The sequence below is a fragment of the Strix uralensis genome, chromosome 4 (genome assembly GCF_047716275.1).
Source record: "Strix uralensis isolate ZFMK-TIS-50842 chromosome 4, bStrUra1, whole genome shotgun sequence".
Taxonomy (NCBI): Eukaryota; Metazoa; Chordata; class Aves; order Strigiformes; family Strigidae; genus Strix; species Strix uralensis.
The window spans coordinates 115,045,895-115,059,027 of NC_133975.1; the positions used below are offsets into that span (position 1 = coordinate 115,045,895).

At 38.8% G+C, this 13,133-nt stretch overlaps 1 protein-coding gene across 3 annotated transcripts in view; it reads right to left on the bottom strand.

Annotated features, from left to right (window-relative positions):
- Positions 1–347: 347 nt before the first annotated feature.
- TC2N (tandem C2 domains, nuclear) overlaps positions 348–13,133 on the bottom strand; it is a 33,899-nt gene continuing 21,113 nt past the window's right edge. For all 3 annotated transcript variants that reach the window (XM_074868621.1, XM_074868619.1, XM_074868620.1), the window contains exons 5-12: positions 11,491–11,582; positions 10,813–10,888; positions 9,693–9,793; positions 8,703–8,819; positions 7,648–7,839; positions 5,645–5,759; positions 4,972–5,171; positions 348–2,615 (exon numbers count right to left, since the gene is read on the bottom strand). In XM_074868621.1, coding sequence (XP_074724722.1) covers positions 2,505–2,615; positions 4,972–5,171; positions 5,645–5,759; positions 7,648–7,839; positions 8,703–8,819; positions 9,693–9,793; positions 10,813–10,888; positions 11,491–11,582 — 1,004 coding nt within the window. In that variant the 3' untranslated portion in view covers positions 348–2,504. The remainder of the gene's footprint in view (positions 2,616–4,971; positions 5,172–5,644; positions 5,760–7,647; positions 7,840–8,702; positions 8,820–9,692; positions 9,794–10,812; positions 10,889–11,490; positions 11,583–13,133) is intronic.

Genomic DNA, 13,133 nt, shown 5'->3' on the forward strand with positions numbered 1-13,133 from the left:
GAAAAAAAAAAAAAAGCACAGTGTCTTGAGCCAGCTATTAAGAATTCATTGAATTCTTACCTGAATGCACAGACAAATGCAGAAAACCCCAAAGCCCCGGAATGAGCACAGGATGAAGCAGTGCCCCAGAGTACGTTCTCCAGAGTGCTCTAGTACCTGCGTGCACCTTGCAAAGAGAGGCTGCATATATCTCTTCAGTGTGTTAGCAGCCAGCTCCCCTACATGTAACACTACGTGAAATATAGTTCCTTAGTTGGAATTTTCTCAGAGAAAAAGGTAGGACTTGAACTTCATTTTGAGATGCTGGTGAACATTGGTATAAACAATGGGAAAAAAAAAAAGGAGTATTTTCTGTTCATAACTTTTATTATAAACACATAGATTAAATATTAACATAGGAAAAGAAGACATTACTAATTAGGCCTTTAAAAGGCTATGTGTCTTAAAACAGCCCTAAAAGTCCATTTTACACAGTATCTGTAGAACCACTGCCATGGTAATCGAACCTCCAAAACATCGGGATATTCCCATCCTCTTTTTCAAATAGAGCAGCATTCTGCATAAGGAAATGTTAGCTTGCACTTTTGTTTACTGCAATTCAGCCACAATGTGTAAAAGAGATCCACGCATTCAAGTAAGGTACTCCAAGAATATCAGCTCAGTCCAGTTCCTTTTTTCATTTTACCCAGCAGGCCAGGCTCATCCCAAGTGTTGGAACTGGCTGGGAGTTAACACTGTCAGTCAAGACCCTCTGTGCCTACTGCGAGCTTTGCATAGAGTGTCAGTAAGAGCTAGAACTGATGTTTGTTCTCTGAGTAACATGCAAAAACTTTTTCAGTTCATTTATAAAAACTGATCAACAAGCAGAATGTGTAAGAACCTAGGAAAATCCTTTTGTTTGCCCATTTTCGAAATACTAAATTTCAACAACAATCTGGATCGTTGAAGTTCTAAAAGCTTCAATTATCAGCTGATTAAAAAAAATAAGAGACTCCATTTTTTCTTGACTCTCAAAGTCAAAAAAGTTAAAATAAAGATGCTCTGAGCTCTGTGCTTAAATACAATCCTGTTACAGTGTTTTCTCTGCTCCCCACTGTTCCTTTGCCTTCCAGCAGCAAGTGCTCTCACTGCCACTATAGTTCATGTCAGATGTATCTTTTTTATAACTTGGATCCCATTCAAACAATTATTCAGCACCTATATGAACATACATATTTGTACAGTCCAGACAGCCAACAGTAAATGTGCAAGCAGTGGATTTAATGGAATATGTATATTTTTTAAATCCAGTAGTGCAAAGATTATATACATGGCATTTTCCCACCTTAAAAATAACTGTGAATAAACCCCTGAAAATATGGGGACTAATAGAAAAATAATCTTAGGATTTTGTAGGAAAAATATAATTTGCAATAAAAATATGGTAATTTTTTCTTGCTATAAACAAGAAAAAATATACTCCCACACATAATTTTTCAGTATCCTAGACATGTAACAAATACTTCTGCAGTAGTAGCCCATCTTTTAAACAAAGTCTGAGTCCCTTACTGAGCTGCATTTTAATTAATATCAAAAAGCACTTATGTCAGTAAATATTTGCTTACTCCTTCATACATGTTAGTCTGGGTTTTAGCAATGTAAGCAAATGCTAGAACATTGTTGATTAGATAGTATGTGGTTTACATATAAGAATTCTTTTTAAGAAAGTAGTTTATCTAAAAATATCGGCCCTGATCCTAGGCAGGGCCGTTGCCTCTTTGTGTTATTCTACTGATTCCAACCAGAATTCACCCAAACAGAGCAAGTCTGGAGGACCCCACTTGCGCAGATTACAGTTAGTCAGAGAAACCATTCTCTTTCAATCCTTCCATTTAGAGAGAAGGATGGGGGAAAACCCAAGCTACAGGCACATCAGGGTACCGAACATCTCCATCTTCAAAGATGGAGATTAGAAAAGCCTTTGGCTACTGCCTTATTGTGTCGATCCCCTTATGCCTTCTCCTACTGCCATTGCTTTCCCACTTGCTCAGGCACACGTTCCTCTGATAAATGGTGGCCACACAGGTGTAACCCCAGAGGCTCAGAGGTACCTAGGATCAAGCCACAGACCAACTTATTCCCATGGACTTTGGAGTCTGCCAAAGACAAGATTGCAGATGAGGATGATGTCAGTGACTAGTGAAGAAAATGCTGATTCAAGCTGCTTCTCTCCAAGATTGGATTTCTGTGCTCTTATGGAGCCTGAAAGGGGTAAAAATACATTTTTCAAGGTGGATTTTTTAAAATCAAATGATCACTTTGCCCAGTTCCTACGTCTTTTTCTTAATAATATTTAGCCAGTATTTCTCTTGCTGAAACTGAATTTTCTGTTACCATGGAGGTGTGATGCAGTGGAGAACTTCTGATGAAGTTGTGTAGACCATCTTTTTCTTTTTATTTATACTATTTTAACAGCATAGGACTATCTTTGTAGAAAAATCAGTCCTGAGTTTCACCTCCAGTCTTCAAGATGGACCAATGGTGTACCATTTAACAACAACTTTTTCAGGGTTGGCAATAGTATCTTTCCACTGCTCTACTGCTTCACTGTTACTGCTATCAGAACTTATCCAGATCTGCAGTAAAAAACAAAAAGAAAAATAAAATTGAGTTTACGTGATAGAACACAGAGGCCCAGCCTTTATTAGTTCCAAATAAATGCCATGGAAGTGTAGAACGAGATACAGCGTGTAGACTGTGACCAAAGCATAATAGTAACAAACACAGTTCTGTTAGGACTAACATATTTTGGCTTTCAGCTGGGAACACAGGGAGTCTGGGTTTAAATTTAGCCTCTAAAATAGTTTAGAGAACTCACTACATACTAACATTTCTCTACTTAATAAGATGTTTTAAGTCAAGCATTCCCTGCTCCATTCAAATGCACGTGCTGGGGTCAAGGGCTCATCAGGGCCAGAGATGGCTCTATGCATTCAAACTCCAGTTGGCTGCAAGCCATTTGGCATCCCGACCTAGCTCTCCAGCATTTTCATAAGCATTTAAAATTGCACACTCCAAGAGACATGGCCAAACCTGCATTCCAGAGAGGTTACTAACATGCCCATACCACACATAGTCATGCAGTAAGAGTCCGATTCTTCTCGTTGTTCAAGTAAGGGATAGTGGCCATTAAATGAGGAAATGAGGTACAAGTAGGAAGTTTTCCCCTGGAACATTATCACCAGCCCCCATTGCCAAAAGAATTCTGCTTATGTAAGTAGGTATCTTTATTTACAGGACTCTATTTCCTCAAGTCTTCCAAGAAGAGTCCTTTTAAGACTTCTGAGAAACCTTCACCGTAAAGTACATTTAGCCTACACTGCTGAGGCATGAGTCCTCAAGAAGTGAGAATAATGTCTTCCAGAATACCACAGACAGCTGATGTTTCATCCACAGAGATTCAATATACATATTGCTCATGATTAAAGACATGCCTGTAAAAGCAGACTAATCTAAGTATTGTCTGCTTAGAACAGCATCCAATTAAACATCATTCTCTGAAGAATAAAGTTAATAGATCCAGCTATATTCATCTTTTTCCAGCTACCCAGCCAATTGCTCAAAGTACATTTTTCCCTGAGCCATATTTTATGTCTTCATGTGTTATGTGGCAATGTCTGCCTGCATGAGCTGAAACAACCTTTTCCAAATAACCTCTGAGGAGCAGAAGTAGCTCATTTCCTCCCCCTAAAAATAAGATCCATGATTAAATGTAACTCGTCAGATTGAGATGACCTCACATATTGCTAAGTGACTGCAAAATCATACCCAGTTATTTTCACCCCAAGGTAGCACTGCTAAAAGGAACATTTTTTCTTTTTTCCTTTTCGTATTCCAAATCCAATTCCACCAACAGGAATCACTGAAAGATGGAACATGTGTGACATGAGGCTCCATAAAATGGAAACACTTCACATAGCTCTTGCTGGCACATCACTGCTATAGCACATCAGCATCTCCTATAACTGCATGTCTTCAGCAGGCACAAGAAACATCACCAGAACGGGACAGTACCATTTTCTGTACTTAAGGATAGCATAGTCCTTCACCTCACAAGAGACATTAAGTTGGTGTCTCAAAATCAATCCTACGTAACTCATTTATGCATATATTAAAATTCTGCTACTAAATTTAGCTGGGTCTGCAAAAGCACAAAGCATTAAGAACAGCTGTGGCTCACTATACCAAGAAGAAAAGGAGAGAAAGAAGAGACAGAATGATGGTAAATTAGAACAAACAGGGGAAGAGGACAGAGAGAATAAAAAGAGACCAGACTACCAAGCTTTACTGTGTTAAATAAATATGATCACACAAATGCTTTTAAAGAGATACTACTGAAGTTCCAGCTGTTTAAAAAAAAAAAAAAAAGAGAGAGAGGAAAGAAAATCATTCAACTAAACAATTATTTTATATTTGGTCACGTATGTTATCACTTGAACATACATATTTAGAATAATGTGCTGATTTTGGCATTGTTTTACCCAGGAAGGCAGTCTGATATTGTAGCTATTGATACTTCCTTTTACATACACCTGTTTGTAAGTGTACTGGTATGGTAAGCCAGCACACCCCTCTTCTGTACAGTACATTGTAGGTTGTGGAGCTCCTGTGAGTGCTATGTTTGTTCTCTTTAGAAAGCCTAGAGGCAAGGAGGAGATCGTCTGTAGGAAGGAATCTTTCACATAGTAATACTCCACACAAAAAAGACTTAAGGATTTCTTTTTAAAAGAAAACTCAAATGTCAACTCCCATTCTGATGTTTATGCATATTTAAGAGTGCACTACTATTCTTTCCTGGGTTGCATCCAGAAGAGTTTATTAGACTTTACTATTTTGCTATATGCCACCTTAAAGTATTTTAAAACTCATACCAAGAAACCTGTGGAACTGAATTTTAAGTAAAGGATATCATGCCAGTTTGCAGAAACCAACCTGTCCTAGGAAGTGTTTTCTTCTCACTGAGCTTCTGCTGTAGAGCTTGATGAGAAAGCTAATTCCTTGTTCAGCTTGGCTAACTGGAAAAATCATCATTTCTCCCCATTTCACTTGGCCATTAGTTGACTTCAGAAGACGAGTCTTCTTCTTATAGATCATCCCTTCTGTACTAAACATTCCAACTTTCACAAAGAAATCTAGCACAAAAGGGAGGGAAAAGGGCATAGCACACAAAGGGTTACTCACAAACACACCCAAAAGGAACAGACAAGATCCACATGTATGGTTCAGATTGCAGTAATTTCCCAAAAGTCTGGCCAAAAGAACTGTACAATAGCTTTCCTGACTAGTCACACAAACAGACCATGTTCAATAATATTGAATTGATTAACACAGTATCCAAACAGCAAGTGCAAGCTAATGCTCTTATATGTCAGGATTAATACTGGAATAAAAATCTTCCAAAATACATAAACACATAGCTTCAAACCAAACAAAAAGTAATCAAGTAAGACATCTGTGGAAACAAGCCTTGGCGATGGAAATCTACTGCACAATATCTTAGTCTGAGGTTTGTAAGGAATGTTATGAATTGCCAACCCATTTGAGCAACAATCTACCTGTTACAAATGCTTTTAGACAGGAGGCATAAAACAGCTGATTAACTTACTTGAAGACAGTGGTGTAGATGAAACTGGAAGGTTTTGTGCTTCAAGAATCTGTAACTGAATCCTCCTGTTTATTGCTTGAAAACAAGTTCCTACTTGAAGTTCTGCATGGCACACCTACAAGCAGAAGAATGTTGCTATAACATCTGGATTAAGTTGCTTATAAACTCAGGAAACACAGGAATTCTGTCATATGTTGGGCTCCCACATTTCTATCTGGGATTTCCTGGACAGAAATATAAGCATGTGTTGTATACACAACCTGCAGATTCACAGTAAGCAAGTGCATCTTGCACTTGTCATACTGCAGTACACGTGCTCCACTGATGGACTGCTTATGTGCAGCGCACACATGGCCCTCGTGGGCTGCAGCCAGAGATAATGGACAAATAAACGAGTCCTCAGTTTTCACCTGGAAAAGATTCCTCAATGGTAAGAGCAGACACATACAGGGAAAACCGGTCATGCAGCTGTAGCTCTACTAAACCTGCGTGTGGAAGTGACAGACCGGGTATGCTCCACTAACACAAAAACTTTCGGAGTTCTCCTCCCACGCTTCTGAATTTTGCAATGCTTTGCATATATACCAGGTCCTGTCGCTTAATGTCATGAATGTTCAGGGTGACTGCATGCTGTGGAGTTTCCTATGAAATGGAAGTACTTGTGTGTTACATGCCTACCCACACACCCCCCCACACACTCTGTATGTACTGAGATCTCCAGTCTGAAATTTTTTTAGAATTTTTGCTAGTGGCAAAGTTGCATTGAGGCATCCTCATTACTCTCCTGTCAGATGCTAATGCACTCTGAACACTGTAAGAACAGCTGAAGAAGGCCAGCAGAGATCCAGCTTTCCTGACAGCCTCCATTTAAAAAGACTTTGCTAGTCCTGGTTCCCCTTCAAGTTTTAATGCACTTCAGTGAAGCAAAATGCACCAAGCAAGAGAGCAACAGGTCAGATAAAGAGAAGTCAGGCCAGTTCATCGAAGAGACCCAAATCCCCTTTGCAGCTCAGCCACAAAATTTCTGTGTAACCCTGAGAGGAAGCCAGACTCTGAGCTTTGGCTCTCTATCGACAAGTAGGGTAGTTTGCTGCCTCACAGGGGAATACAGGGATGAATTCCAGCAGTGTCTGGAGGTCTCTTGGATATAATGGTGAGGAAAGCCAACAAAGAGAGAGAAACTATGAGACGATTCAGGGATGAAGCAGTTTCTAAAACAGCTTCCTCCTTCACTTAATCTTATTGCTTTTGAAGCAATATGGTTATTCTTATTAGAACTAAAAAAATGTCAAGTGTAACATGTCAGAAATCAGGAGTGTCATACTACTCAGACACACAGATAAAATTTGCTTTTGAATCGCTAATACAAGTTTAATTTGTTGAAAATACAAACGTCTAGACACAATCTGTAAAGGAAACAAACAAAGTGAGGGTAGGGGGAAAGGAAATCCCAGTGTGAAAACCACCTGCTTCTTATTACACTAATGGAAATGAACTGTCTGAATTATTACTTCACAGCATGCAATCTGAATATTAAATATACAGCTATCTCTGCAGTTTCAAGCCACTGAAGGTCTTAGCACTTTTCTTCCATAACAAAAGCAGATTCCATTTGCTCTGAGCTCTTGCTGTGAGTCCTAAGGATCTTCTGATGCTTTTTTTGGTCAGAAAAGGCAATTAACCCGTGTCCTTTGCTGAACATTTCCCCAGAATGCCCCTCCCTCAAGCTGTGGGCCTTGGTGTGGAGGAGCTTGCTCTAGCTTTTTTCCCCAGAAACAGCTGCAGTTTACGACCAGAACAGCTATGTGCAGAGTTCAAAAGTCTTTTTTTTTCATCATCAAAATGCCTTTCCCCAAGTAAGTGGAAGGAAAAAAAAAAAAAAAAGAAAAAAGAAAAACTCTGTTTGTTGTTAACATTAAATTAGTACTGAATTATTTTACTTTCATTTCCAACAACTCTTTCTAGGTGATATAACAGCATACTTTCGCAGTATTGGCACTTACAGGTGCTTTGGAAGGAGGAGATATATCCAGCCAATGACTTGACTCCTCTGAGCTCAGCTCCCGCAGCGCCAAGAAGCACTCTCCAATTGTTTTTTTCCTGGGTGTCTGTGTCTGGATTTTAAATACCAACCTGACAGCCTGCAGGCTTTGCAGTTTAATAGCAAATACAAAAGTTTCCATAAATTCAATGTCCTAGAAAGAAAAACAGAGGGGTAACGTCACCATTGTAAGAGAGTTACACTGAGACTGACACCTAGAAACCAAGGCTTCCTGGTCCTATAGCCACTGCTCACCGCTACCATTTTAGCTTGCTATGGAAAAGTGTGCTTTTACAGTGATAAGCCCCCACAGACTCACCACCTCATTGTCACACCCTGGCAGGGACAAAGCTCTGGATCATTTTTCACTACCATAACAAGTTGAGGCCATCTCTTCCAGAGCTTTACAACAGCATGTGCACATTGTCATAGCAAATTCTCCTGTGGCCTTTTGCTTCAGTCTCTCTTGCTAATTTTATTTTATTTCACCTTTGACTCACATTATGGGAGGTTTACATTGCTTTACCTTCCACCCCCTTAATATTCCTTTACTGCCACTATCAGGAGTCTTGTCCCATGCAACATTACTGCTTTCTGTAGAGAGGAAGTGTGAACCTTGTCTCCTGCGCTAGCGAGAGGCAGTACATCATCCACCTTCCCTAGAGTGAATGTGCACCTACAGGTATGCCCGGTCTTCCTTCAGTCCCCCACCACTGAGTTGCCAAGGCCAGCAGTTCATGGTTCAGTCCCCTATGAGCCTATCTGTCCTGCAGACCTGGGAGAGGAGGAGGGCAGCAGCACAATGCAAGAGAGGAGGAATGGAGAGGAAGTGGAACAAGAATTTTGATAGAATTTTGAGAAGTTGGGTGTGGGGGGGAAGTAACTTGAACCTAGGCAACCATCACAGCAAATGTGGTATAGGAGTAGATGTTTGGTCCATTTTAAAAATAATTTTACATTTCACCTTTATTTTTTTGGGAAAAAAGATTTCTTGGTGTTTTCCCTGCCTCTACTTACATTGCACCCTTCCTTGGCAGAAGATCTGAAATGCACTGGTTTGGGCAGTGTGAGAATTCCCTTGACACAGATACGAGGATTTTCTCCACAGCTAGAAGGCCAGCTCAGGTCTTTGCACTGCAACATTGAAAACACAGTCAGTTTAGACAATGTAAGACTCTGGCCTTCAGTCTACTTAGAAACAGAGTCTTTTACACCGTTCTAGAATTATGCATAACTCCTGTAATATTGAATATAAATCAGAGCCAGTGTAATGACTGTGTCACTTCAGATCATTTAATAATTAATTTTCACAATCAGAGGGTAAAAAGTTATTTGGTAGATCTTAATGATTTCACTATGCGGCAATCTGACAACAGATAAATCATGAAATCTCTTACGTAGTATTTATCACTTGATGCAATTATGAGGTTTCTAACTACTCAGAGTTCTACTGCCTAAAAATTATTCACAGTTCCTGGAAGTGTACAAAACAGCCAGCGTAACAGTATCACATTAGCTAACAAAAAAGTCACAAGAAGCTGCATGTCCTCAAAGTGCTATTATGGTTCTGCCCTGAAGGAACTGTTATGTTTAAAGTCAGTTAAATGCTGCCTTCAAAGTCGCTCCAATTTGCTGCCTCCAAATTTCCACAGGAAAATTTCTACAGCAGGACCAGCCCAGCTTTCTTATGTATGCTGAACAGTTCCTCACTCCACAATCAGAACATATGTATAGTAACAGAAAGAGTTCTATACTACTTTTTACTATTGACCGCAGTGGAACAGAGATTGCAACAGGAAAAAAAAAACACAGAGAGGAAGATACTTTGAATGAAGCCCAGTACTATATTTGACTGAACTTTATTAACATTAATACTTTGCAGTCATTTTCTTTTTCTTGTAAAAGTATTCCTTAAAGTAAGAGAGCCAACTTTAATAAGAATTAACACTAAGTATAGTAAAATAGCTATTTGAGTAAATAATAATCAAGTTATTTATATTTGCTTACATGTAAAACCGTGATCCAAATCTGTTCTACAGAAGAAACGTAACACAACTTCACATTCAGTCTTCCAAAGTCTCGTTCATCACCTGATAATGTAATAGTATCTATGGAAGAAAGCCAATTAGTGTTTTTAGCAACATCTTAAAAGCTCATTCCAATAATAAAGGAACTGATTAGTAGACTGCCTATCTTTGAAAACTCTTAAAATAACTTTCAAATATCTTAACACCTACATTTTAAGGACAAAATATCCATGAAGTCTTGTGGCCTGACCTTCTGCATAGCTAAAAGCCTTCACATTTACCTCAGTTATCTCTATTGCATTTAACAACTTGTATTGTACTCAAACATCTTACAGAAGGAAAAAAAAAGCCATGTGCCTGAGACACCAGAACATATTTATGATCTATCACTTCCCTTAATCACTTCCACCGTTAAGTTTATAAATTGGCCTGCTTTTTATCTTTCTCAGATTTCAATTCCAGCCTAGTAAACTTTTTATTATTATTCTTTTCTCCAAGTCAGAAGAGCTATTTAATATTCAGCGTTTCTCTGTCATGACTGAAACTAGGTCGTTGCCCCCTAGTCTTCTTTTTGAGGAGACTAGGTGAAATTCTGATTTCCAGCAGGGTGACTTTTGTAGGGATTTGATTAATTTTTGAGTGTTTATTTTGCAGTATCTCCACTTCTTCAGCATTCTTTCATAAATAAGGTTTGCATGCAATATTCTTGCCTGTCAAATTCTCAGTGTCATATGGCACTCCAGGCACTTCCCACAGAAAAACACCAATACATGAAAAAGGACTAGAGCTATGACCAAGGTGCTGCATTCTATTCTAACAGAACATCTGTCATTTCTTAGTCCACTGGGGTAGCAAATCCAGGGATCAACTTTTCAAAAGCATGAGAACTCCTGAAAGGCTCACCTGCTCAGTCTTCTGACAACAGGAAGGTGCAAGTCCAAAACTCTTAATTTCAAACTGCAAAGTAATCTCCAAACTGACTTGCTAATCAGATTAATCTCAAAAAAAAAAAGTCACCAACAGTAGAGACATCTTAGACAGCTTAATGTTCCAAGTGCAAGGGAAATACTTCGTTACAAGGTGAACAGATAATACATTACCCAGACTCCTGTTACTGCCTTGCGAATCCTTCCTGGAAGAGGTACTGCTAGGTACACTGGAAACTGAATCATATCTCTGGGGGTAAAAAAAAGTCACTTCATTCAGAGCAACAGATGCAAAAAGCCAGAGAGATTCTACCATCAGACAAGACATGATGAAAATGAAACAACACCCAATTTCAAACAATTGTCGCATTCCCTACTAATCTCTTGATTCAGTAGCATGGAATTACTACTTTGACACAAGAAGCTAATACAGGACACAGATGGCCAGCACAGGTTTTTTTTTTGCTCACTGATATATACATGCAACTTCTCTATGTAAAAGACGATTATTTGAAGAAAAATGCAGTGTTTTTTGCAACAACGGAAACTTCTAATGTTCCATTTTGCAACTGATGGGAGAAATCACAAGATGATGAACCACAACCTCTTGTCTGTCTTGTCCTGCCTAACAGCCTGCTCAGGTTTCTCAACAGCTCTGTTGGGCCAGAATGGCAGTAGTCAGAGAAGACACCAGGAAACAGCCTCTTGAAGCTGGTCAAGACACTGAACTCTTCCCTCCGGTCCTTCCAGTGCATAGTACAATGCCCTTCAGTGTTTACTTTGAAAATGCAATGCAACAGGAACAGATACATCAAGAGTTATCAGTATAATCTAAGTTACAAGGGAACTCACCTTCATGAATCGATGAGGTGGGCTTCTGAGATCAAACATTGAACGACTTACATCAAATGATCCAGGCAAAGCACTAGGCCTTAAATCACTGACTAAATAGACAAGGAGAACAATACAAATCATATAAGCATCACTGCTAGAAAAAAAAAAAAAAAGATTTTAAAAAAATTTAAGTACACCTATGGCAGAATTGAAACCTAGCTAAATAATATCTAAGGAAGGACATCAGCACCTTTTCCCACTTCCTTTTCCCAAAACACTTACCTGAAATGACAAAATGGAGAAAACAAGACATCAAAATACCTTGATCAATTCCATCTTTGAAATAGTTCAAACTTACTGGTCACATTGGTAGCATCAGTAGAATGGGGAGCCTGACTCAAAATTATTGCCTCAAGAGAAATGTTTTTTTAGTAGATGCTTTAGCAAAACGTAAAAGCCTTGTCTTTAAATCTAGTCAGCCAGAACTGGGGTTTAGCCTGGTCTCCTTTTTTAACTTTTTCCACGGTAAAGATCCCAGTGGCAGAAACATGCTGCCTGCTAAACTTGGCCTCATCTCCCTGGCTTTACTGAACACAGTGCCAAAGCACCATACTCTGCACTCCTACTAGATCTCAAACAAAGCAAGTCTTAACTCTTAGAGACAGGTACTTGTTATGGCACAAAAGCAAGATCTTTATTTTATAGAAGGGTAGTTTCCTCAGCAGTTGGAGGTGGTTAAGTAGATCCTATCAGTTTTCTTTTGACCTCAAAGGAATACAGAGCTAAAGCACATTGTCTATGCATATCATGCAACAACAGTAGAAAATGAGAGCTGAATTAATGCCACTGTTTCAGGAATCTTTGCTGACTCAAGTAATGTTCAAGATGATTTCAAAGCCTCCCAACTTCAAAACTGTACCATACTGAAATGAATGAAAGCAGTATGGTTTAACTTCTAGGACTCTCTGATGCAATAAATTGCTTTTTATTGCAGTGCTCTGTTATGGTATTTCAGAAGACTTCCATTACAGTTCACAGATCATAGCTTAATAGAATTACATCACTCATTACTAAAAATGTATTTCCCTTTTATTGCTATCAAAAGAAATAGCCAATTATGTTTATTGTGAGATGTGACAATAAAGATTAATTTTTTCTTTTCCCAAAGAAGAGAACAAAAGGTGAAGAAAGTTTTGACAACCCATGGCAGGAAAAGAAAAGTGACAACACAATTTAGATAAAATTTAATGAAGATCTGTATGTCTGGCGTAAGTTCCAAATTCTCTCTTGTGCATAACACAAAAGGGCTGAGTTGTTCACTGAGTCTGGTGTAGAAATAGCGTTATAATATCATACGAGGCCTAGAAACCTTGTTTGATATAATGGGAGCAAATAGGAGAGACCAGCCGATTACTTGATTTGAAATTGATTATGTTTATGGAAATTTCATATTCAGTACTCATGACTTTCACAAACTAGTGGGAAACATCCACTTGAGCCTACAGGTTACCAACCACTGAAATGCTTTAAAAACAGTATGATACGCTGTTTCAAGTTTTCAAAGAACATGGAGGTGGTGGGGGAAGAGATGGTGCCTCTTTCAAAAACTTACATTTTTAATGGAAAAAAATGACTGAGAAAGCTGGCTGTAAAACATAAAA